At 40.5% G+C, this 22,647-nt stretch overlaps 2 protein-coding genes across 2 annotated transcripts in view; one reads left to right on the top strand and one right to left on the bottom strand.

The window, feature by feature from the left end:
- Positions 1–16,669, bottom strand: part of LOC136842780 (dihydroorotate dehydrogenase (quinone), mitochondrial-like) — a 34,275-nt gene extending 17,606 nt beyond the window's left edge. The window contains exons 1-2 of the mRNA XM_067110607.1: positions 16,483–16,669; positions 12,407–12,616 (exon numbers count right to left, since the gene is read on the bottom strand). Coding sequence (XP_066966708.1) covers positions 12,407–12,616; positions 16,483–16,518 — 246 coding nt within the window. The 5' untranslated portion in view covers positions 16,519–16,669. The remainder of the gene's footprint in view (positions 1–12,406; positions 12,617–16,482) is intronic.
- Positions 16,670–20,891: 4,222 nt separating this feature from the next.
- Positions 20,892–22,647, top strand: part of LOC136842778 (uncharacterized) — a 12,261-nt gene continuing 10,505 nt past the window's right edge. Inside the window, exons 1-2 of the mRNA XM_067110605.1 lie at positions 20,892–21,124; positions 22,627–22,647. The exon at positions 22,627–22,647 is cut by the window's right edge and continues 285 nt beyond it. The gene's annotated coding sequence lies outside the window, so the exon portion shown is untranslated. The remainder of the gene's footprint in view (positions 21,125–22,626) is intronic.

The raw sequence follows: 22,647 nt of genomic DNA, 5'->3' as shown, positions 1-22,647 counted from the left end.
TAAGAGTTTTAGCTTATAATTGCATTTTTTTACCATTTCGGTCGAGTTAAAGTTGACCGAAGCTTGAAATTTTGGCACTTATCGTGATTTATATGAAAATATTTCAAAACTGATAACAGCTACAACCATGAGTTATTTTCTGTTGTATTCCACATGAAATTGCGCACATTCCCATATATAAAACTTTATGTAACGACTAATATAAAATGGCGCAAACATTACGACAACGTGACAAAAGAATTTCTGGCGGACGTAAGGAAAAGTTTTTCAAAAATTCACCATAAATCGAAATATTGTGCTAGAGACTTCCAATTGGTTGCAAAATGAAGGTAAATGATTGAATATTACTAGAATGTAAGAGTTTTAGCTTACAATTGCGTTTTTTTACCATTTCAGTCGAGTCAAAGTTGACCAAAGGTTGAAATTTTGGCAGTTATCGTGGTTTATATGAAAATATTTCCAAACTGATAAAAGCTACAACCATGGGTTGTATTTTGCTGTACTTTACATGAAATTGCGCACATTTTCATTTATAAAACTTTATGTAACGGCTAATATAGAACAGTGCAAAAATTACGACAAAATGACGAAAGAATTTCTGAAATTTTCGGCCAAGTTACCGCGCGGGGTTAAGAAAAAACTTTTTTTCAAAAATTCACCATAAATCGAAATATTGTGCTAGAGACTTCCAATTGGTTGCAAAATGAAGGTACATGATTGAATATTACTAGAATGTAAGAGTTTAAGCTTACAATTGCGTTTTTCAACCACTTCGGTCGAGTCAAAGTTGACCGAAGGTTGAAATTTTTTGTAGTCGATGTACGGTACGCCCACTTGACACCCAACAAACAATTTTAGTCGACGTATGATACGTCCACTAGGCGTTTAAGGGTTAAGAGATTTTCACATGATAAATACCAGTACAGACTTTCTTTGATAACAGCAGAATTTCCTCACTGGGCAGATAACTAATGTCAAATGACTACTGAAGCATACCAACATTACCAGGAAAGCGTTGGTTACAAGCTTATGTTCCTTCATTCACCATCCACCCTCACAGATACCCCAGGTAAGTGTTGGTTGTGTGAGTGTGTTCGTTTGTTCATTCAGCCTCCACCCTAAAAGGGGTACCCAAGAAAGTGTTGGTCCCGTGCAGTGTTCATTCACTCATTCACCATCCATATTCACAGATTCCAACAAGAAAGCCTCAGTTTTGTGCATGCGTTTGTTTGTTCATTGTCCGATTATCCACTCAAGATGAGAGGTCGTCCACTTGGGCACACTCAGTCCACCGCCCGATAACCCTATCATACTCACCAGACCTTCCACTAAGTAAAAATAATGTCATTACTTTTATTGGACATTGGCAAGTCCGCAAGTAGTGAAATCTGCTAGTTAAGTCTGTTTCTGTTAAGTTGAGGTACCAACATTTATATTGGGCATCCAAAATCATATACAAACAAATCCACACAATCACTACTTTACCTTAGTTTTACCCTGGGAACCCCTGGTTTAATTTTAGAATGATCACCTACAAGAGTTTTTTAAACAGAGCTATACAGCCTCTTCTGATTTGGCTTAATTTTGGAGTATCCTTCTAGGAAGGCAGCCAATCATGGCTAAAGAGTCATTTCTACCCCAACTGGTGAGGGCAGGATTGTTAATCTCAGAGGCAGCTACCCACCTTCCAAAATTGTCCAAGGACTTGTGCATACCAAATTCTGTTCAGGTAACACTGCACAGGTCATACGAGAGAGAGAGAGAGAGAGAGAGAGAGAGAGAGAGAGAGAGAGAGAGAGAGAGAGAGAGAGAGAGAGAGAGAGAGAGAGAGAGAGAGAGAGAATGTGATATGGCAGGTGGTATGCACATTACATTAACAGACTTCTAGGACTGAATGGAGCACTGAAAATTGGACCAAGGCAGTTTAAGAATGCAACAAGGACAAAGGAATGGTAAAGATCACCTGTAAAACAACATACAGTCCCTTACCAGATACTTGCCCCATATGGGGGATATCCTTGTGATAGGGAACCACTCATTTTATTCAAAAATTATTAGACAGTGGTGCATTCTTTCTCAGAACTAATGCCAACTGACCAAGAAAATTAATGATACCTGTGACATCATGAGTTGGTGGTACCCTCTAGTGAGGGATACTCACCAGAAAGAATGCTCAAGTCTTCACTTTCCAGTTGATTATTTAATTATTAAATAATATGCAAAAAAATTCCAGGCAATACTATAGCATAGTTTAAATAAGATATTTGTAGACAGTACAGACTCATACTATAGCATAGTTTAAATAAGATGTTTGTAGACAGTACAGACTCAAATGGCTTAACTAGATAGTCTACAACTATAAAAGATCTTAACGACACTAATCTACTTTATGCAACAGCTGACAAGAAATATCAACGATATACAAGAATGGTTTGTATGGATATAATACGATACTACACAACAGGCTATCTACTGTACAAAATGAAAAGAAAGCTCAAAAAGCCTTCTGTACTACAGCCTATAGTAGAAAGTTCTCTTCCATGAAGTCACTTATGTGTAAATCAGAAAAGCTACTTGTGCTAAAAAGCAGGTTTTGACACAGGAAAAACCTACTTTTGGTAGTCGCTGTTGAGTTTTCAGGGGGTTACCTTCCATGGGTCTATCAGAGCTCGATGGTGACCAAACTAATAACAAAGAAATCATAAATTTTTAAAATAATTTGTATTTTCCTAACTATACAAACCTGAGGTCCTTTACATTAGGAATTACTTTCAGCGAAGCAGGAAACGGCTGTTGAACTTCAAACAAGGTGGTTAGGCAGTTAACTACCGTCCTGTAAGCATGAGTCCCGCCCACCCGGATGTAAATGGAATTTTCATTCTAAAATTAATTTCAATATACTTACCTGGATACTTCATACAGCACTTAGTTCGCACGCGCGAGAAAACAACACTTACAACATTATCACCTTAATACCACTAACCCATAAAGAAAAAATTCTTAAACCACCAATTATCACCTCTGGTAACGACCGGTAAACAGCGCCACGCCCCCCTCTCCCGCTCAGCTGATCATCAGTAATCCCAACATTGAGAGTGGGGAGGTGGGTGGGATGTATGAAGTATCCAGGTAAGTATATTGAAATTAATTTTAGAATGAAAATTCCATTTCAAAATACATTCCCTGGATACTTCATACAGCATCTGATTCCCAAAATTTTACTGGAGGTGGATCGATCGTACTAGAGGTTGATTAGTGACCTATCCAACTATTCTACTCATTGACTTGGTAAGAATAGAAGGAAGCTGCGTACTCACCTAGACTCAGAGTTCTGCCGACTCATGGAGGTCAGGTATGTGCAGAAGGTCTGACGTCTCAGGGATAAGAGTGTGGAGGCAACATAGCCCTACATCCACTTTGCTCTTATATGAGTCTCAGGGATAAGAGTGTGGAGGCAACATAGCCCTACATCCACTTTGCTCTTATATGAGAACAGTCTAGTCATGTCAAGTTAGTCTCGCCCTGCCAGGGACTCAAGAACTTAACCCAAACATACTGCGGGAAATTGCAATAATGAAGTTAATGTCTTAACCTAATAAATTGCTTATTAATCAATCAGAACGTAAATATAATAATTTTTAAAATATATATTTAACCATATAAATATATAAAATAAATAATGAGTTAATTAATTAATGACCTGACCCGCAGCAACAAAAGGTCCCAAAGAGGAGCAACCATCTAAACTCCATGAAATATCTTTAAAATAAAATAGAGAAAAGACAGAATTGGATCTCCAGGATGCGGCCTCCAGGACCCTAGAGATAGAACAATTCTTAAGAAAAGCCGCACTAGTGGCTATAGATCTAATGCTGTGGGCCCTGGGAGGAGGACCCCCTACACCTCCCAGTGCTCCAGCACCAGAAATAACTTCTCTCAGGAAGAAAGAAATGGCATTTTTGGAAATGCTCTTCCTGGGTCTCTTAGGAGAAATAAATAGGACACTTGGACGCGGGACGAGGTCCTTAGTCCTGTCTAGATAAATAGACAATGCCCTAACTGGACAAAGAGGTGAACCCTCAGGGAGATCACCCGCAAAGTCTCTGAGGGACTTCAGGATAAAAGACCTGGGAACAGGCTTACTAGCCGATTCCGTCTTCGCCATGAAGTGGGAGACATAAGAGAGAACTAAATCCTCTCCTGAGGAAGGGACCGAAGAGGAAAGGGCTTGGAGCTCACCGACCCTTTTAGCTGTGGCTAAGGCTACTAAAAAGAGGACCTTCTTCGTCATGATCCTAGGTCCTTTGATGCCAAGGGTTCATATTTAGAAGACATGAGGTCTTGCAAAACCACATTAAGATCCCAAGAAGGAAGGAGGAAGCCTTCCTAGGAGCTTGTATCTCGAAGGCTTTAATGAGATCTCTGATGGCCAGGTCTGAGCTGATGGAAGGTAGCTTAAATCTAAAAACTGCTGAAAGCATAGACCTGTAAGCCTTAATGGTAGGGACAGAGAAATGACGATGCTCCCATAACCACAGAAAGAATTCCGTAACCTTAGGAATGGAAGGACGCGAAATAGAATGTCCTTGCCTCGTGCACCAACCTCTATAGACTTTCCACTTAGATTGATAAGAGGCTAAAGAAGATTTTCTTCTGCAGTGGCTAAGGACCTTAGCCACTCTAGAAGAGAACCCTGAGGCTCTCTGAATCGCTGAAGAGTCGACACGCATGAAGACGAAGCATTCGGGATTTCTGTGGAACCTGCGCACATGAGGTTGACGAAGGTGGTTCCGTCTGGGTGGAAGAGGAACAGGTGGTTCCAGAAGGTGTTCCATCAAATCTGGGAACCACTCCCTTTGAAGCCATAGTGGAACAATTAGAGTTAGCTGACAGTTGGTGGAAGACTTCAGCTTGTTGATCACCTGGCGGATCATTGCAAAAGGGGGAAAAGCGTAAGCCTGAAGATTGTCCCACGGGTATAACATCGCATCCACCCCCACAGCCATAGGGTCCGAGGTTGGCGCAATATAAGCATCGCAATGGTGATTTAGCGATGTTGCAAACAGGTCTATGTTCACTGGCCATCTCCTCCTTAGCTTGTTGAAAACTTCCATGTCCAGCGCCCATTCTGACCCTATGATTTGGTTGGGTCTTGAGAGAGCATCTGCAATCACGTTGCAGCGACCCATAACAAACTGAGGGCGGAGAGAGATCTGCAAGGTCTCTGTCCATCTCAAGATTCTCTGAGCTATATCGTTGAGAACGACTGAGCGGACACCCCCCACGTCTCAAATACGAGATTGCTGTCGTGTTGTCGAGAAGACAGCCACCGTTCGGCTCTTGAGCAAATCTTGAAAAAGTGAAGACCCCTCTCCACCGCAATCAGCTCCCTTGCATTGATGGATAGGACGGATTTCTCACTGGACCAAATCCCTGAGGCGAATTGGTTCGTCAGATTTGCGCCCAACCCACGTCCGAGGCGCCGGACCAAAACAGAAGCTCTGGTGGGAGGTCACGAGAGAGATTCCTGATGCAAGACGATCCTCTTCTATCCACCAGAGAAGGTCGTCGTGACAAGCCGAGTCCCAAGGGATCAGGACAGAGTCATCGTCGAAGTCCCAGCTCCTCCTGTGAGCCAGTTGGAGTGCCCTCATGCGAAGCTGAGCTCCAGGAACTAGATGAGCCAGAGAAGACAGATGGCCCAAGAGAACCCTCTAAAATGTCAGATTGCTCCCTTGAGGATAGAAAATTCTTCTGCTATTGAGAAGAACCTTTCTACCCTCAAGGGAGTCGGGAAAGCCCTCAAAATCGAGGACTCCAACCTGATCCCCAGATAAGTCATAGATTGAGAGGGTGTCAGATTGGACTTCTCGAAATTTATAACAATTCGAGAGTCTGACACAGGTCTATTACCAGGTCCCTTGCCCGGATCATTGCTTCCTTGAAGAAGCCAGAACCAGCCAATCGTCCAGGTACCGGAGTATCCTTACTCCGGCCTGGTGGAGAAAAGCAGATACAGGAGCCATTATCCTCGTGAACACCTGAGGTGCCGTGAGTAAGACCAAAACACAGGACTTTGAATTGCCAAGCCCTGCCTCCAGCTACGAAGCAGAGGAACTTGCGTGACGATGGACGAATAGGAATCTGAAGGTAGGCGTCCTTCAGATCTATGGAGACCATCCAGTCGTCCCTCCGAATGGACTGAAGGACAGACTGGGTAGTCTCCATATGAAATTTGGTCTTTACAATAAAGGTGTTTAGGATGGAGAGATCGATAATGGGTCTCCATCCTCCAGTCGCCTTGGGCACCACGAACATGCGGCTGTAATAGCCTGAGACGGAGACGTGGGCTCGATCGCACCCTTCTGCTGAAGAGCTCGGATCTCCTCCTCCAGCGCTATCCCTCTGATGGAAAGAGGGGAATACGAATCGAGGGTGATGGGAGTCCCAGAGAGAGGGGGAGGGGTGTGGAAAGGAATCACATACCCCTCCCTGAGGACTTCCACCACCCACGAGTCTACACCTTTGTCCCTCCAAGATGTCCAGTGAAGGGACAGACAGCCGCCAATCTGAACCGGACAAGGGAATGACTCCTAGCGGCGAAAACCCCGTCCTCTAGGAGATCGCCACGGGAGATTTCAGGAGGGCCTGCGGCGCTGGAGAAGCCTGCACGCATTGACAAAATTAGATTTTCAGCCTCGATAAGAGCCCCTACCTCTACCGGAGCCACAAGTAGAGGCGCCGACATTAACCCCAGAACCACCAGAAGAGGCCTTCGGGAGGAACCTGGCTGAAGAAAAAGAGGGCAGTTTGACCGCCTTAGAAGTAGCTAACTTGGCTGAAGTAGTGGAGTCATCTTTAACTTCACTAATGACTCTTTCTAGAGTCTCTTGCTCAAATAAATCCTGACCTGCTAAGGGGGAGGACAATAATTGGGTCTTTTGGAATTGTTGTACTGTACATGCGGAGGCAAATGAGATAAGATACCTTCCCTTCTCTTGACTTGAAGGAAGGTAGCGATAGAGGCAGCAATATTGGAGGAATTAACTAGAGAAATGGAAAAAGACTGAATGAGAGCCTCAAAGATCGAGGGATCCGGAGGGACGAATCCCGATTCTTTAATGAAGTTAAGGAGAGTGGAAAGGAGCCAGAAAGAAAAAGAATTATTTTCCAGCTGGTGACGACCTAAAGATTCTAATCGGGAACATTCATCATACGAGATGCTCAAAGACCTCTTCTGCGAAACAGGGGCCGAAAGCCTACCTAAAGCTACGTTAGGTTCGGGAGAACCCGCAAGATCAGGCAAATCCGGAGCTAAATATAATTTCTTCTTATGAGGAAGAGGACAAAGTGAAACCTTACCTTCCGATAGTGAAGATTGAAATCTATTCCTAACATCTTGGATAACCTCCGAAATTCTATCGTAAAGATTGACTCTATGCTCTGATTTACCCTCCTTAACCTTGGAGGAATAAATCTTCTCTAAGGCGCAACCTTTCGGAGGATTGGAAGGTTCCGGAGTGGACTCTGGATGGAAAGCCCGAATAAGCTTAAAAACCTCGTCGAGTGGGAATCAGAACCAGAATCCCCAATAGACGAAGCATCATCCTCATTAGAAACAGACTGAAAATTAGAAAAATCAAACCCAACCGACTTCTGAGGAGGAGGAGGAAAGGACGAATCCTGCGAACACCCAGGAGCCTGAGAAGAAAGTGAAGAACCCAGCGAAGACAAAGGGACAGAAGTAGAGGCAGAAAGAATCTGCGAACTACTCTCGCCAGACGAGGGATGAAGCTGCGAATGACAAGGAGCAGCTGAACTCTGCGAAAAAGAAGCGGAAGAGTGAGACTGCAAAATATCTGAAGCAAGAACACCTTGCGAAGACCCAGACAATGAACCCGACACCGAAATCACAGAGGTGGACTGACTCTTCACAATCCCAGACGAAGGCAAAGCCTGCGAACAACCCAGCGCAGGGAAAGCCTGCAACAAACCGGACACAGGTGGAACCTGCGAACTCCCAGAAGCAAGAATATCTTGCGACAACCTAATGACAGGACGAACCTGCGAAACCACAGGTGCAGGAGAAACCTGCGACGACCCAACACCTTGCGGAGGAAAAACACCATCACCATGACCCTGAGAAACTGACCCATCAAGATTCGCATCTATACTGCACGGCAAACCCTGAGATGCGACACCTGAACCATGACGCACGTCAGATCGCTGAGAATAAACAAGTTGAGCTACTTGCTCAGGAATATTTAAACCTAATTGCCTAGCTTTAACAAAATCAATACAATTAATAATATCAGGGGAAAAAGAAATACCCGACTGCACCGGGCCAACTGGTTCCCCCCCATGCCGACATGACACTTCTCGGGGGTTAAGCAGAGGCGGATCATTAATTCCTTTATTAGAGGAATGGCAGACCGAGGCAGTCGGGGGAATGTCTGAAAAAAAGAAGGGTTAGTGGTACAAACATCATCATCTTCAGTCCCTAATCCCCTATCTAAAAGATTGCCTAATTCAATAAAAGACATCTGCATCGATTCAGCAATCTGATCCGAAAAAGATGCAGAAAATTGACTGACTGATTTATCAAAAAGATCAGTTATATCAGATTTTGACAGGTGCTCACCGGAAGCATCTGCAACATTTACAACATCATTGCTATTACCCGAAGAAGGTTCGGTTAAGGGCTCCTCGATAACCCCTTGAATAGCAGCCGTCTTAGCTTTAGATTTTCGTTTTTGTACTAGAGATTTTGATGTTTGACATATCTGGCAAACTCATCAGATGACCATTGTTCACAATCGGCACATTTCTTACTCTCCGCACAATGCCCCCTCTACAATTACAAATAGAATTACAAATAGAATGTCTATCATTAGACAGGCTACTCATCCGAGTCTTGCAATTTTACAGCTCGTCTGGAGTCACACTTGTCAAAGTCCTGTGACGATAATCCTTGGAATCCATACTGGGAATAAGAAGCAGGTGACAAAACAGGAATAAGGAAATCCTAAAGTTGAAAGTGAAGCGAAGCCGAGAGAACCTCTCTCGACGAGCGCGAGAAAACAACTGATGATCAGCTGAGCGGGAGAGGGGGGCGTGGCGCTGTTTACCGGTCGTTACCAGAGGTGATAATTGGTGGTTTAAGAATTTTTTCTTTATGGGTTAGTGGTATTAAGGTGATAATGTTGTAAGTGTTGTTTTCTCGCGCGTGCGAACTAAGTGCTGTATGAAGTATCCAGGGAATGTATTTTGAAACATTCCAATTTGCCTTTCGGGTCAGGTATCAGATTGAGGGGCAGCATGAAGTGGGCATGAAAGGTAATGTAAAGGACCTCAGGCCTGTATTGTTAGGAAAAATACAAATTCCTGTAAAAATAAGTGATTTGTTCCTATACTACTTACAAACCCTCAGTCCTTTACATTAGAAAGACTCACTTGTTGGAGGGAGGAATCTGAGTATCTGAACTGACTGCAGTTTGCCACACCAGGGTTTCTCTTCCTGGTTGATAGAGTAAGGAAGAGTACCATGCCTCTGACATATGATCGGAGTATAGGAACTGCATGATCAATTGTCAGACTTCTGGGCATTTTTAAATGGGTGAGGGAAATGTAATCTCATACGAAAATAGGCTAGGATGAATCCAAAAGTCAGTGACAGTAAGGCAAATATAAGTACTGTACTGGGTTTGTCTTATTGTCAGAGTCTCCTTCCTCCTCTTGCTAGAGGAAGGAGTGGGTTTGCTTCCATAAATCTAATGACAGAAAAATAGAACAGATGCTCGAGGCATAAACTTACCAGCACTGGCCGCCAGTTCCAGCATGTGTCAGCTCGAATCCCACTCTCTGCACCAAGGAAGTGAAAGAAGGATGATGAGGAAGAAGGAGGAGGAGAGGCCAGTCATTCAGGCAATCACTCTAGCTTCCATAACCGAACACCTCAGAGTTGCTAACTGTCCCATTTGAGGAGCCAGGAAAAAGTGTCCATGGACTTGTGGGCAATGTCCCAAAGGTAGAATGATGTGAAAGTGGTCTGTCAAGACTACACCCCTGCTTTCAGTACCTGAGGAACTGACAGATTTTTCTGGAATGTGAGGGTTGGACCAATGCCCCTGACTTTGTGAGCTCTCAAGCGGAAGGTACCGGTGTCATCTCTACCAGCTGCAGAGTATGCCCTCCTGATCGTCTCACAAAGCCAAAAAGAAATTGTGTTCTTAGGCACTCCTTTCTTGACGAGCCACTACTAACGTAGAGTCGTTGACACTCAGGCTGGAGATGTTGAGGTGGTAGAGGTTATAATACTAAAGAGGCGGATCCTAGCATGAAATTCTGCTGAGGCTGTCCCCTCTGAGAGTCTTCTCATAGGGGTCCCAAACTGCTGAGTAGCTATACCAAGAGAGAGCTTTATCCTTTCAAAAGGGAGTTGAAGCGTTGCCCATTCCTTGGTGGAATTATTCGAGACTGGGATACCGTGGCAAATGGCTTTAATTCTGCCACTGTCTCTCATTTTCTAGTCACTACAAAATTCTGAAAATCTGCCTTCACATGATTAATTATTTTGAAAGTGAAGGGACAGAAGGCTGGGGCTACTTTGTGAGCAATTTGGGTCTTATTCAAAATAGAAGTAGAGATCCATTTTCCGTTGACTTGGTAAGTAGTGTCCTCTATGGCTTTTAATGCTACAAACACAGGTTGGAGAACCGTTTCTTTTAGTGATTTCTCCATGTCTGCTGAAGGTGGCATCAGGCGCCATTCTGTATTAGGGAATGCTGCCCTGTCTCTAAATTCTACATGGCAAAAAACGAACCAGGCAATTTGCTGCAGAACACTTGAGCTGAGGGTCCTGCATAATGGCAGTCCTGTGGTGATATAAAACAAGTTGTTATTAACAACTAGTTAGTACTAATTGTCTGTAATCCTTATATAGATAGTATATTCAATATTACAGGCTAATTTGATTACAAGTGTGTAGCTTTAATATATAGTTTTGGCACCAGTATATAGCAGTATTACTATACACTGCTAGTCCTTTTGCAAGGGTTATGTGAAATTCAATTTTGAATGTCATGCCATTCAGGCTAACTGCTATACATTAATTTGTTTAACTAACTCAAGCTACTGTTTTATATGGCTTAGGTTAATGCTTCTAGTATAATCTACATTAGGCTAAGAATAGGGGATTTCTTAGAGGGTTCTCGCTTAACCTATTCTAGGCCACTGCCTCGTCTAGGCTTATTTAAATCACACTTAAGGATATAAACTATACAAGAAAAAACCCTCTTATAATCTAGTTTGCTATTTTATCTAGCAAAGACTACCCTTTTATCTGATATTCGGCCACTGCTTTATTTAATCTGAACTAATGTTTTTGGCAAATAGTAGGATATTCCCTTAAAAAGGGGTTCCTACTTAATCTGGTTAGGCTACTGCCTGGTGTAGGTTTATATCACCTTTAAGGATACAGGCTACATAAGAACCCTACTAATATGTGGCCTTACAGATAGGCTACCAAGTTGTAAAACTAGGCTATCATTTTATCAAGCCTAGGATACTGTTCATATTTAATCCCAGGCTATTTGGTCTAAACTACAGCTTAGGCCAATAATAGGATATTTCTTAAAATGTCCTCTCTTAGTCTAGTATAAGGTACTACCTAATCCAGATTATTTTATATCACTCTTAAATGTATAGGCTATATAAAACTGAAACTCACTAATATGTAACCCTATAGCTAGGCTACCATTTTTATCTAGCCCAGGTTATTGTTTATATCTGATCCTAGGCTATTTCGTCTAAACTACTGTTTAGGCCATTAATAAGGTATTTCTCAAAATGTTCTCACTTAGCCTAGTATAGGGTATTGCCTAATCCAGATTATTTAGATCACTCTTAAATGTATTGGCTATATAAAACTGTAACTCTCTAATGTGTAACCTAATAGCTAGGCTATCACTTGAAGGTTCTTACTTATTCTAATCTAGGCTACTTCCTAATCCAGGTTATTCAATTCACACTCAAGGGTGTGGGTTACATAAAACACAATTACCTTAATATGTAGCCTTAAAGCTAGGCTACCATCTCATCTAGCACAGATTACTATTTTATCTAGTCTTGGGTTACTTGGTTTACACTAATGCTTAGTAGTGTTTATCATTACGACATAATATACCTGGCCATAAGACCAACTATAAGAGAATTCTTTGATAACCACGGAGCTCTGGTAGACCCACGGAAGGTAACTCCTTGAGGACGAAACAAGTGACTACTCTATCAAAAATTAATTATGCAACACATCACAATGAATACAATAATAAAACCACATTAATTCCTAAAATAAATATAAAGGTATTGTATTTCAGAAATATTAGCTTTAGGCCACTGTCATACTTACCAAAAGTTTTGAGTCTTTAATTTTAGTCTTTGGAACCAGATGATATTTTGCAGCTATAACAGCCATATTATGTGCTGTCTCTGGATCTAGCCTGCGGAACACAGGCATGACCCACGTTTCGTAAAATTTTTCGTTTTGCATGTATATATTGATACCAACAAAAGTTACCCCTCCGCCAACACTCAGTTTCAGCACATCCATTAGTCGCTTCTGTAAAAGCAAAATGGTCCAATTACTGCAATGCTTTATCAACACAAACAGAAAAATTTATGATAAATTTAATTTTTAGAATAGAATTATTCTGCATATCATAAAAGACAGTAAAAGACAAAAGTAACAAACATCTGCTGTTTTGCCAAAATAAAAGTGCACTGTCAGTATTCAGGCAATGAATTAGACCTTTTTTTCATACATACTATACAGTACATCAAAAAACATTCTAGGAAAAATCCAAATTTAAGAATCTGGCACATATCTTAAGTGATGCAAAAGATAAAAAGCTGCATCATCTGCACTGTCTACAAGACTATTTTCTAAACCTATCTGCCTACTTATCTATAAAAATACACTCTTCCAAATTTTCAATTACCTGTAGGCTGTTTCAGCAACTTCATTAATTACTAATCATGTATGGATAACATATTTAAAAAAGTCCACTGTTTCTCCAATTCAAATATAGCAGCTCAGGATTATGCAGATGTTGCATCAAGCCAGTTTACAAACAAGTACAGGTAGAAGTTATTGCGGTATTGCATTCCCAAAACTTGAAAAGACCGTAACTGAAAACTTTTGCATCAAAGAAAGTATTGTTTCTGATAATTCAACTTTATTGTACAATACTATAAAGATAAGTATGACAAGTAGAGAAACTCAATGGTGAGATGAATTTTTAATATGGTCACATCTAAAAAAAAATTAAACAATGCATGGCTGAAATGGTGCCAATCCATTTGAGGACTAAGGCTTTTTAAGCATAGTAATGTATTCCAAACTTTCCCGAAATAAAATGTTAGAAACTGACCACCTTAATCAGACCCCACTAGCCTGGTAACAAATCAGGACAGTGCAAGTCTCTTTCACTCAATCAATAGCTAGTTCAAGGAACTTCATTTTTACAGTCACCCATCATCTACATCTCTCACCACCTCTTGTCTCCTTGATCCATTTCTCATTTTCTTATTTAATTTTATAGTAGCTAATATTTACTTTTCACTCTACCTATCTTTCTTCCTGCTCATTTATCATCATTGTTACTTATAGTACTACACACACATCATTAAAATCTCTTCCTAACACTCTCTCCTCTTTATCACTTATAATTTTTTTTATTTCTAAAGTACTTGTACTGTACTGTACTGTAAATGTATATTTAAAATCTCTCCCTATCTCCCTCTTGATATTTGTGTTCTCTTTCAGCATATACCGTACACCAGGGGTTCCCAACCTTTTTAAGCTGATGAGCATCCACCTGTTTTCTGGATAACAGTGAGAGCACCACAATAATTTTATAGTTTGGGAATTAAGAAGCAGTCCAATTAGTAAGTGAAAGACTTAGTCTTCGTTTATTTGAAGGTAACTAAAATTCTAAATTACTTGCATTGAAGATTCAAAAATGAATTTTTACTGCTTGGACGTTTATTCAAAGTTACTGACATTCACCAATCAGGGATATTTTACATAACTGTCATAGATATTACAGTACTTTAGCAGCACACAATGATTCACAGGTAATATGTTTACCTCTTAAGTCAGATTACTGTAAACTGATATAGAAAAATGTAGCTAAATGAGATTTATTGTTCAATAACAAACTAAAACATACACTACATTTGCTTATTATCAATTATAGTCCTCATTACATTAATCATTTTGTGATATACAGGCAGTCACCGGTTATCGGCGGGGTTCCGTGCTGACGGTGTGATGATAACCAAAAATCACCGACAACCGAAAACCGTCAATTTTTGGGGCTTTTTGGTGCTGAAAATCTGCGATTTTCAGTTATCGGTGCTTCTGTTAGATATGTATCGGCACCAATACCCAATTATTGGCACTGATAAGCGGTAATCGGCGATTGCTGATTTTCGTCACTAGACAAGTGCCATAAAACCGGATCGTCGATAAATGAGCCTGCTGATAACCAGGGGCTGCCTGTACGTGGAAAACTACAAAGAAAAAAAAGGGAACAAATAAAATTCATAGGAAAAATTATTTCCTGAATACTGACTGATACACAAGATAATTATTTCAAATCTTGGACATTAGGAAAAAAATAATAATAAAACAAGTCCACCTCTCCGCTAGTTTGTGAATTCAGTGAGAACCCTGATGCTGAACTTCTTTGGCTAGGTTTTCTATATTTGCCTCATCAGTGTTTGCCAAAGCAAATTGCAAACCATATATATATACATAAAACGAAAAAGACGGAAAGGTATTTTAAATTTGGCAGTTAGGCCTACAAAGAGTTGGTGCTTGTGAGCATGATTTTAGCAACTTCGAAAGAGCCCTGCCAGACCATCAGAAAGCACAGAGGTGCTCGCAAGCACCAGGTTGGGAACCCTGCTGTACAATCTCATACAAAACCATGGTGAACACACCAATATCTAAATGAATGAAAAACTAGAAAAAGATATATATGGGTGGGGAAGTGGTTGAGTTTGCCCCTACACTATTCCCCAACCTTAATAATTTACATATAATGCAGTATACCACGAGTCAATTATCAATCTAACATGCAAAGCCAAGACACAAAACCAATCTTTGACCATCTCGAAGTAATCCCTTCCACTGATAAAAGTCTCTTCTACAAAACACAATCTTTGACTTCCTAAAGTCAAGTTATATACCTCAAGGATAAGTTGGGATAAACTTCTGCAATTCTCTTTTATGATTTAAGATGCTCTAAGTCTGGTTAGACTGGAGGGTCTTAGTTCCCTTCATTCATATATGGCCTGGTCTCCCTAAGTTAGGTTAGGTTAAGAAAGGTGAGGTTAGGATGCATTCCTAAAGTTTTAATCTGAATTACAGTATTCTATGTCATGTCGGCTGGGTGTCCAGGGGGCACATACACACATTAGAATAGGTTAGATAAGGTAAGTTACATTGCATCCTGGTATATGGCTTAGAGATAAAATTGATAATACAATGTACTTTGCAAATGAAACTGAGTTATAGCCACGAACCATGCATTTTACCAACAGTTTATCTTGTCCTCTATGCATTTAAAAGTAGTCCTGCTTATGGAATTTTTAGTTTTCCCTTCACTAAAAGTCCCAGTGTCCCACTGGTCAACTTCCCATAATTGTGATATATAAGGAACTTACAAAAGATAAAAACAAACAGTTTGAGATTACGAGTCGAAAATGCATAAAACACACGAGAAGTCGTCGCAAATACATACAATTCATATATTTTAATATTTGTTATTTTATAACCATAAAATAATAAATGGCTCGTGCATGTAGTCACTCAGGATATCAAGGAGACACAACCTAACCTACCTTAACTAACCTACTACATTGCCAGGGAGGAGCAGCACTGGCAAGGTCCTTAGAAAATGAGGCAGTGCAGTGGTGTTCGCAGGAATACACCATAACCTAACCCGAAGTCTCGTATCCTACCTCGCCAAGGTTAAGGGGAAAGGAGGAACTCACACCAAAGACCCTGCTTTAACATTGGGTACGAAGAGTGGCAGTGGCACTCTGGCCTACCCTATGGGGTGAGTGAATGCAGTGAGGGGTCAGGGTTAATGTAGGCCAACTAGTCATTTTAGAGGGGATATGACCTGACCAGATTTACCTTAATTCAACCTAACCTTTGACGCTGTGCTACATGGCTGGGCTTGGGGGTGGGGGGGGGAAGTAAGTCATAACCCTTCCCTCTAATTGATTGAACCTATCCTACATTAGACATAAACTTGCTTGCCAGAAGAACGATTATACGGTGGCAAAATACCTATACCTTACGTAAGCTAAACCACAAGCTGACAGCCTAGCCTAAGTTATGTATGCTAGGATACGGTTCAGGATACGCTACACAGACTATTCTACTATGATGGAAAACGCTTTCTAACTTACCCTTAACACACTGCTTTTCAAGTATTTTGAAGCCATGCTGATAACAATGAATTACTGTATAAGAACTGTTTAAGATATTGCCGTATTTACGGTCACGTTCAAGTTCTCGGAATACCGAAAGCATACGTAACAATATGACGTAACGAACCAAAACAAACTTCCCGGTGCCAGACTTCGTGACTTCATCTTCTTCCGTTCTAGTCTGGGATTCCTAAACAACCTTCCAGTAGCTACAGCAATTAAAAAAAAAAACAGATATTTACGTTGCCTATAAAACAAATATATATATGCTAAGGAACTGAACAACTATAATAACAAGAGATGTAACAAAAAAGCTCCTCAACTCAGCAGCCACATTCGAGCTTAATTGTCAACTTACAAAATAACAAGGAATTTTAGGATAGAAATTTGAAAAGGAAACAATAGAAAATAGAAATACGTACGTCTTCTCTACAGACGGTGGGCTGATATTTATAAAACATATCAAGAAAACTAAACAATTCTAAAATTACCAGTGTAGATACGGAGCGGTACTGGTTTAGAAATAAAGACGAACAGACAGTATAAGTACGTACCTACAGATACAATGAGGAGGAAAGAGAGATGTTTGCATAAAACAAAAGAACAAATTATGAGGAAAGCAGAAAAGCATGTTTATTAAATTGCATATTCTGTGATAGAAAAAATAAAATGTAGGCTTGCCAGTAGTGCTGTCAGGGTCATAAGGGATAAACACAAAAGAAAAGGATGAGAAAATACTTCGTCAAAGAATCGATAGGGAAGAAACATTTTAAGGGTTCTAAAGTATGTATCGGGAGTTGGGACGATTAGGCCGTATTATCTTCGGCCGTGAACCTGTTAGACCGTCACAACTTTCAGCCATATCAAGTTTAGGCCGTAAGACAAGGCGGAAGCTTCTTGGGACGTCGTGTTTAGTATATTAGTCCCTCGGTGATCAAAGTATTATATACTGTATACCCATTTCTGCCGTTTGCCAGTTTGGATGTTACGGCCTAAATGACTTACGGCCGAAACGACCAGGACCCTGTATCGTTCGACTCTCCGACAGGCCAATGAAGAATTAGGGGAATTTATTTCTGGTGATAGAAATGCATTTCTCGTCATAATGTGGTTCGGATTCCACAATAAGCTGTAGGTCCCGTTGCTAGGTAACCAGTTGGTTCTTAGCCACGTAAAATAAATCTAATTCTTGGGGCCAGCCCTAGGATAACTGTTAATTAGCTCAGTGGTCTGGTTAAACTAAGACATACTTAACTTAGTACGTACGATTTGAGGTGAAATGGCAATGTCGGAAATGAGGACTTGAATTGCATGGGAAAAGGTGTGGTTACTGGGTGGAGGGGTGGCAATGGGAAGCTTGGATATAAGTAGCATACCTCAAAAATTTCTTGATTCTGTGGTCCTTTGTTTATTATTGTCATTTATTACATGATATTTCCGCGTATGATGTTGTAACACATAAGCGGGTGGCAGTATTACGAATGCATAAATATCCTCATTCGATTGTTTACAAGGACACGCAAGAAAAGAAGGAAGAAAAAGATAATGAAGATGGGAGTGATTACGCAAAAACTGAGAGATGAGAAGAAGAGAAAACTTAATAAGGTGACAGGAGTCATTAAAACATACAAGGAAAGACATGAAGATGAAACGGAGGGTCTTAGAAGAAATCAACAAGAACCAGTTTATAAAAGATCTAGGGACAGAGGATGCAGGAGTCAAAATGACAGGCCTACTCAATATGATGGACCTGAAGGTTTAACTTCCGGGAAAATATAGAACACTATTCTCCTGCAAGGAACTACAACATATAACGGAGTTAATGCCGAGTCTTGATAGCTCAGTGGGTAGAACGTCGACTGGAGTCGCTGGATAAGCATGTTTCGTGGGTGGATGATCAACATACCAATTTGCAGCCCTCTTGCCTCAGTAGTTTTTAAGATCTGAGGGCGGACAGAAAAAAGTGCGGACGCACAGACAAATAGCCATCTCGATAGAAACCTGAGGTTTCGGCAGTGTTTGACAGAATTACTGTTTTAAGCATTAAAATATTCACAGTCGGATGGAAGACGTCTGATCCATTCGCACTAGACTTCAACTGGAGGTAAAGAGAGAGAGAGAGAGAGAGAGAGAGAGAGAGAGAGAGAGAGAGAGAGAGAGAGAGAGAGCAATCCATTCTGCATAATTCTAGAGGCTCCAGTGTCGACAAGTCGAAGAATTTATAAGAAAAGCAATGATGGTCAGAAATTATACTATTCTCATGGAAAACGAAGGTATGAAAGTAGCCAAGCAGTAACAAAGAAAAGGAGTGATATAAGCCTCCAGAAAGCTAAATTAGCGTTGGTTAAATGGCGTACTCAATAATTAAGGTATGTTGTAGTATTGTGTATTAAAACAAAGGTGTGGTTTGTGTGGGTGGATATAAATAGATTCCTATATTTATTAAAAATAAGTTCTGTTTACAGGAAAGTGTAAGGAAGATGAAAATGATAATAAAAGATTTCAATAACCACCGAGGAATTCGTTAACCATATTTATTAAAAAAAAAAAAACATGGAAGGAGCAGATTCATCAGGGATATCCGACTAAGTAATAAACAAAAAAAAAAAAATAATGACAATAGGATTAGTGAAGTGAAGGTGACGAATCAATCAGTCAGAGGATATACGAACGAGCAAACTCATTAACAGATAAAACACAGAGTGAAAAACATGGGCGGAACTAAAAAAATGTGTGGATAATGAACAGTCCTCTCCTCGCTTTAGAAGTATCATGGGAAGGGAGAGACAGAAACTTAGAACCAGAAACTAAGTCGATCAAGATGAGGGGGAGAAATTCCGACTAAAACTTATCCTTAGTTTCTTTCAGAGGCATTCCATCAGGTAGGTTCTTCCAAGCACAGAAGTGTAGAAATAATTTGACGTTTCATGACAATTTTCCACTACGGGGTTTGAATTCTCGTAAGTCGCTGGCCAATGTTTTTGGCATTTTCAGTAATGATTATTCAAGTTGTAACTACTACTACTACTACTACTACTACTACTACTACTACTACTACTACTACTACTAATAATAATAATAATAATAATAATAATAATAATAATAATGATGATGATGATGATGACAATATAATAATAATAATAATATAATAACTGCAGAATATTTAAGAACTGCTGAAGCATTTCTGATACTCCAAACTTATCTTTACGGATATTTATTCAGAAGAAAAACAAGTAGAAAAATGCGCCGAAGTTTCTTCGGCGCAATCGATTTTTCTGTACAGCATATAATGCTGTATGAAACTCTCGATGTGCTGCAGTACGAAACTCTCAACCACGAGTTCACGACCGGGCAGCACTCAGTTGCTCCCCAGATGCGGTCAAATGAAGATGCGTCGGAGACTGGCACCTCTAGCGGTGCCAGACGCACGATCATGGCTAACTTTAACCTAAAATGAAATAAAATCTACTGAGGCTAGAGGGCTGCAATTTGGTATGTTTGATGATTGGAGAGTGGATGATCAACATACCAATTTGCAGCCCTCTAGCCTCAGTAGTTTTTAAGATCTGAGGGCTGACAGGAAAAAGTGCGGACGCGCAGGCAAATAGCCATCTCGATAGAAGCCTGAGGTTTCGGCAGTGTTTGGCAGAATTACTGTTTTAAGTCTTAAAATATTCACAGTCGGATAGAGGACGTCTGAACCATTCACACTAGACTTCAACTGGAGGTAGAGAGAGAGAGAGAGAGAGAGAGAGAGCAATCCATTCTGTGGATTCTGCTGCAACGAAATGTAAGGCTTTTTATTGATTTTCTTTAAATGCATTTTTTGCTAGTGTCAAAAAATAAGGTGGACGGACGCCGCAGTAATGCTTGTCTAGTGGCACTTGGAAATTTCATTTCTTTATCTTACACTTCTTATGTTAGTTACAAAGCCATTTTTTCAAAATTGTTGAAGTTATGCTAGTTCAAACTCAACAGAAAAATACATATAAGAATGGTGAGAACACATACAATAAGCATACAACTCCATATTATTATTATATATCATATCTCCATCGCTTTTTTTATATACCTGTTAATTTAGGTAACTTACTTTTGGACATTCATTTTCCAATGAGAGTTTCACCATACAATTACGACAAGCGAAAATAAAATGAAGTGCGTTCAGCCAATTTTGATTAAGTTCTTTGTGGTCTGCAAGCTTTCTTGGTATTCCATTTTGGCATTTCCATGTTCTCGCGAAGCACCTGAATTATTTGATAATGAGCACGCCCAGAAGAAAAAAAAGGTGGAAGGGGAAGGGGGGGAGAGGGCGGGAGGTAGGTGCCCTGAATTGTGATAGCCACTTCCGGAGACAGAAATTTGCCCAGTACGCTGTCAATGTCTTTCCTTCGAAGCAAACTTCGAGCATAATACGTATAGTGTTACGAGTCCTCTCTTTCTCTCTCTCTCTCTTTTGTTTTTCAATGGGATTCACACTAAATCAAAAGGATGTGGATATCCGGTCTCATGTAACGTCACAGAGGCTCATTCTACAATTCGTCAGCCCAGTGCCAGTAAGAGGATTCGCCCCGTGGTGGTACTCGCCTTGAAGGCTTGGCTCCTCCAGCCAGGATATAACGTGAGTGTGAAGATTACTGTAATCCTATAGAATACTGGTACTAAAACCGCATCTTAGTATCTTTAACGTTGTGTTTCCCTGTGGGTTGATCTTTCATGAGATGAGCTGCTCTCTGTGCACTGCAGAAAAGATAGTTTTTATAAGTTTCCTTGCAGTTTTCATTGTTTTTCTTTGTTTTACACGCTCTGCAGGGTAGAAGGGAAATCTCAGTTTCCCTTTTTTAGTTCTTCTGCGCGGTAGAATGATTTTGCGGGACGTGTCTTCACAAAGTGCATTATTTTCTTACGAATAAGAACTAAACACAAACAAGTGAGTTGAACTGCAAGTCGGTCCAAATCGAGGAGTGATCTCATGCGTTTCTCGGTAATCAAAATAGTACCATAGGTATAGTGACGTGCTGACGCACTTTTAGGTGTTAGCTTGTGTCCTTTCAGTGTTTAAAAGTTATTGGTGAAAGTTTCATGCAATGTTGCGTCCAAGCATAAAGGTATTCAAATAGGAAGGCGATTCTTCTATTTTTCGATAACTGCAAAATGTCCAAAGAAAAAAGCACGCAACTCAGAAGTCAAGGGTAAACCCGGGTGCATTTTTTTCCTAATTCTTGTACAAAGGGTCCTTACTGGTCCATAATCTGAAAAAAAGCCTATAAAGAAAACAATATTTATTCTGTTAATTCTGCTAGTGTTTTCTGGATATGCGGTTTCCCCTAAAAATAAATAAATGACTGGGACTCTGCGTCATCGTCACCAACCAAACTATTTCGCAAGAGAATCCTTGACGTCCACGAAAACATCTCGTATCCTCACTGTACATTAAACCCTCCAGTTCCATGACTCATTGTTCTAGTTAGTTTAAAAAAAAATCCTTCCTCATTCGGTACTTCCCATTCCTCCAAGTGCTAATGTTGCTTCAGAGAGATTGACGAGCAATCTTCATAATTCATATTCGACATGATTTAAGTGCAGCATAGGCCTATCCTTTATAAAAGTGTGCCATGAAAAGAAAGCTTCTCAATGAAACACTTCACATGAATGGGATTTGTGTGCCAAGAGTTATATGCCAAATGAAAACTAACATAATCCGATAAATGTTCCTGGTTAAATGTTGCAGTGCTGAAAGGCATCTTTATGAATTTCATGAAATCTTTATTTGCTCCATGCTGCTAATTACTGAGTTTGCAGCCCATTAAAGGCAATTACTGACCAGTTGTTTACGCTTCAGGGTAGCAGGAGAGGATTCCCCAATTCTGCCTTGGCAAAAGTTACAGTGACGCTTCTCTTAAACTGCCTTGATATAGCTTTCCGCTGAAGGACGTGGTACTACCTAAAGGACCTCAGTGTGAGAGGAAGTAGAGGAACCGTTCGATCCTTCTCAGGCGACCAAGTTAGGCCCATACAATTTGCATTAACGTTCGATGGAGCCATTCATTCATTTCTCAGTTCTTTATTGGATTATCAGTTCATTTTGAATCACAAGTCAACTGTGTAATTTTCTTTTTGCAGGATTCGCGGTGCAAATAACTA

Source organism: Macrobrachium rosenbergii, chromosome 10, assembly GCF_040412425.1.
Source record: "Macrobrachium rosenbergii isolate ZJJX-2024 chromosome 10, ASM4041242v1, whole genome shotgun sequence".
Classification (NCBI taxonomy): domain Eukaryota; kingdom Metazoa; phylum Arthropoda; class Malacostraca; order Decapoda; family Palaemonidae; genus Macrobrachium; species Macrobrachium rosenbergii.
The sequence above is the reverse complement of the archived record's forward strand: the minus strand, read 5'-3'. Positions and strand labels throughout refer to the sequence as shown.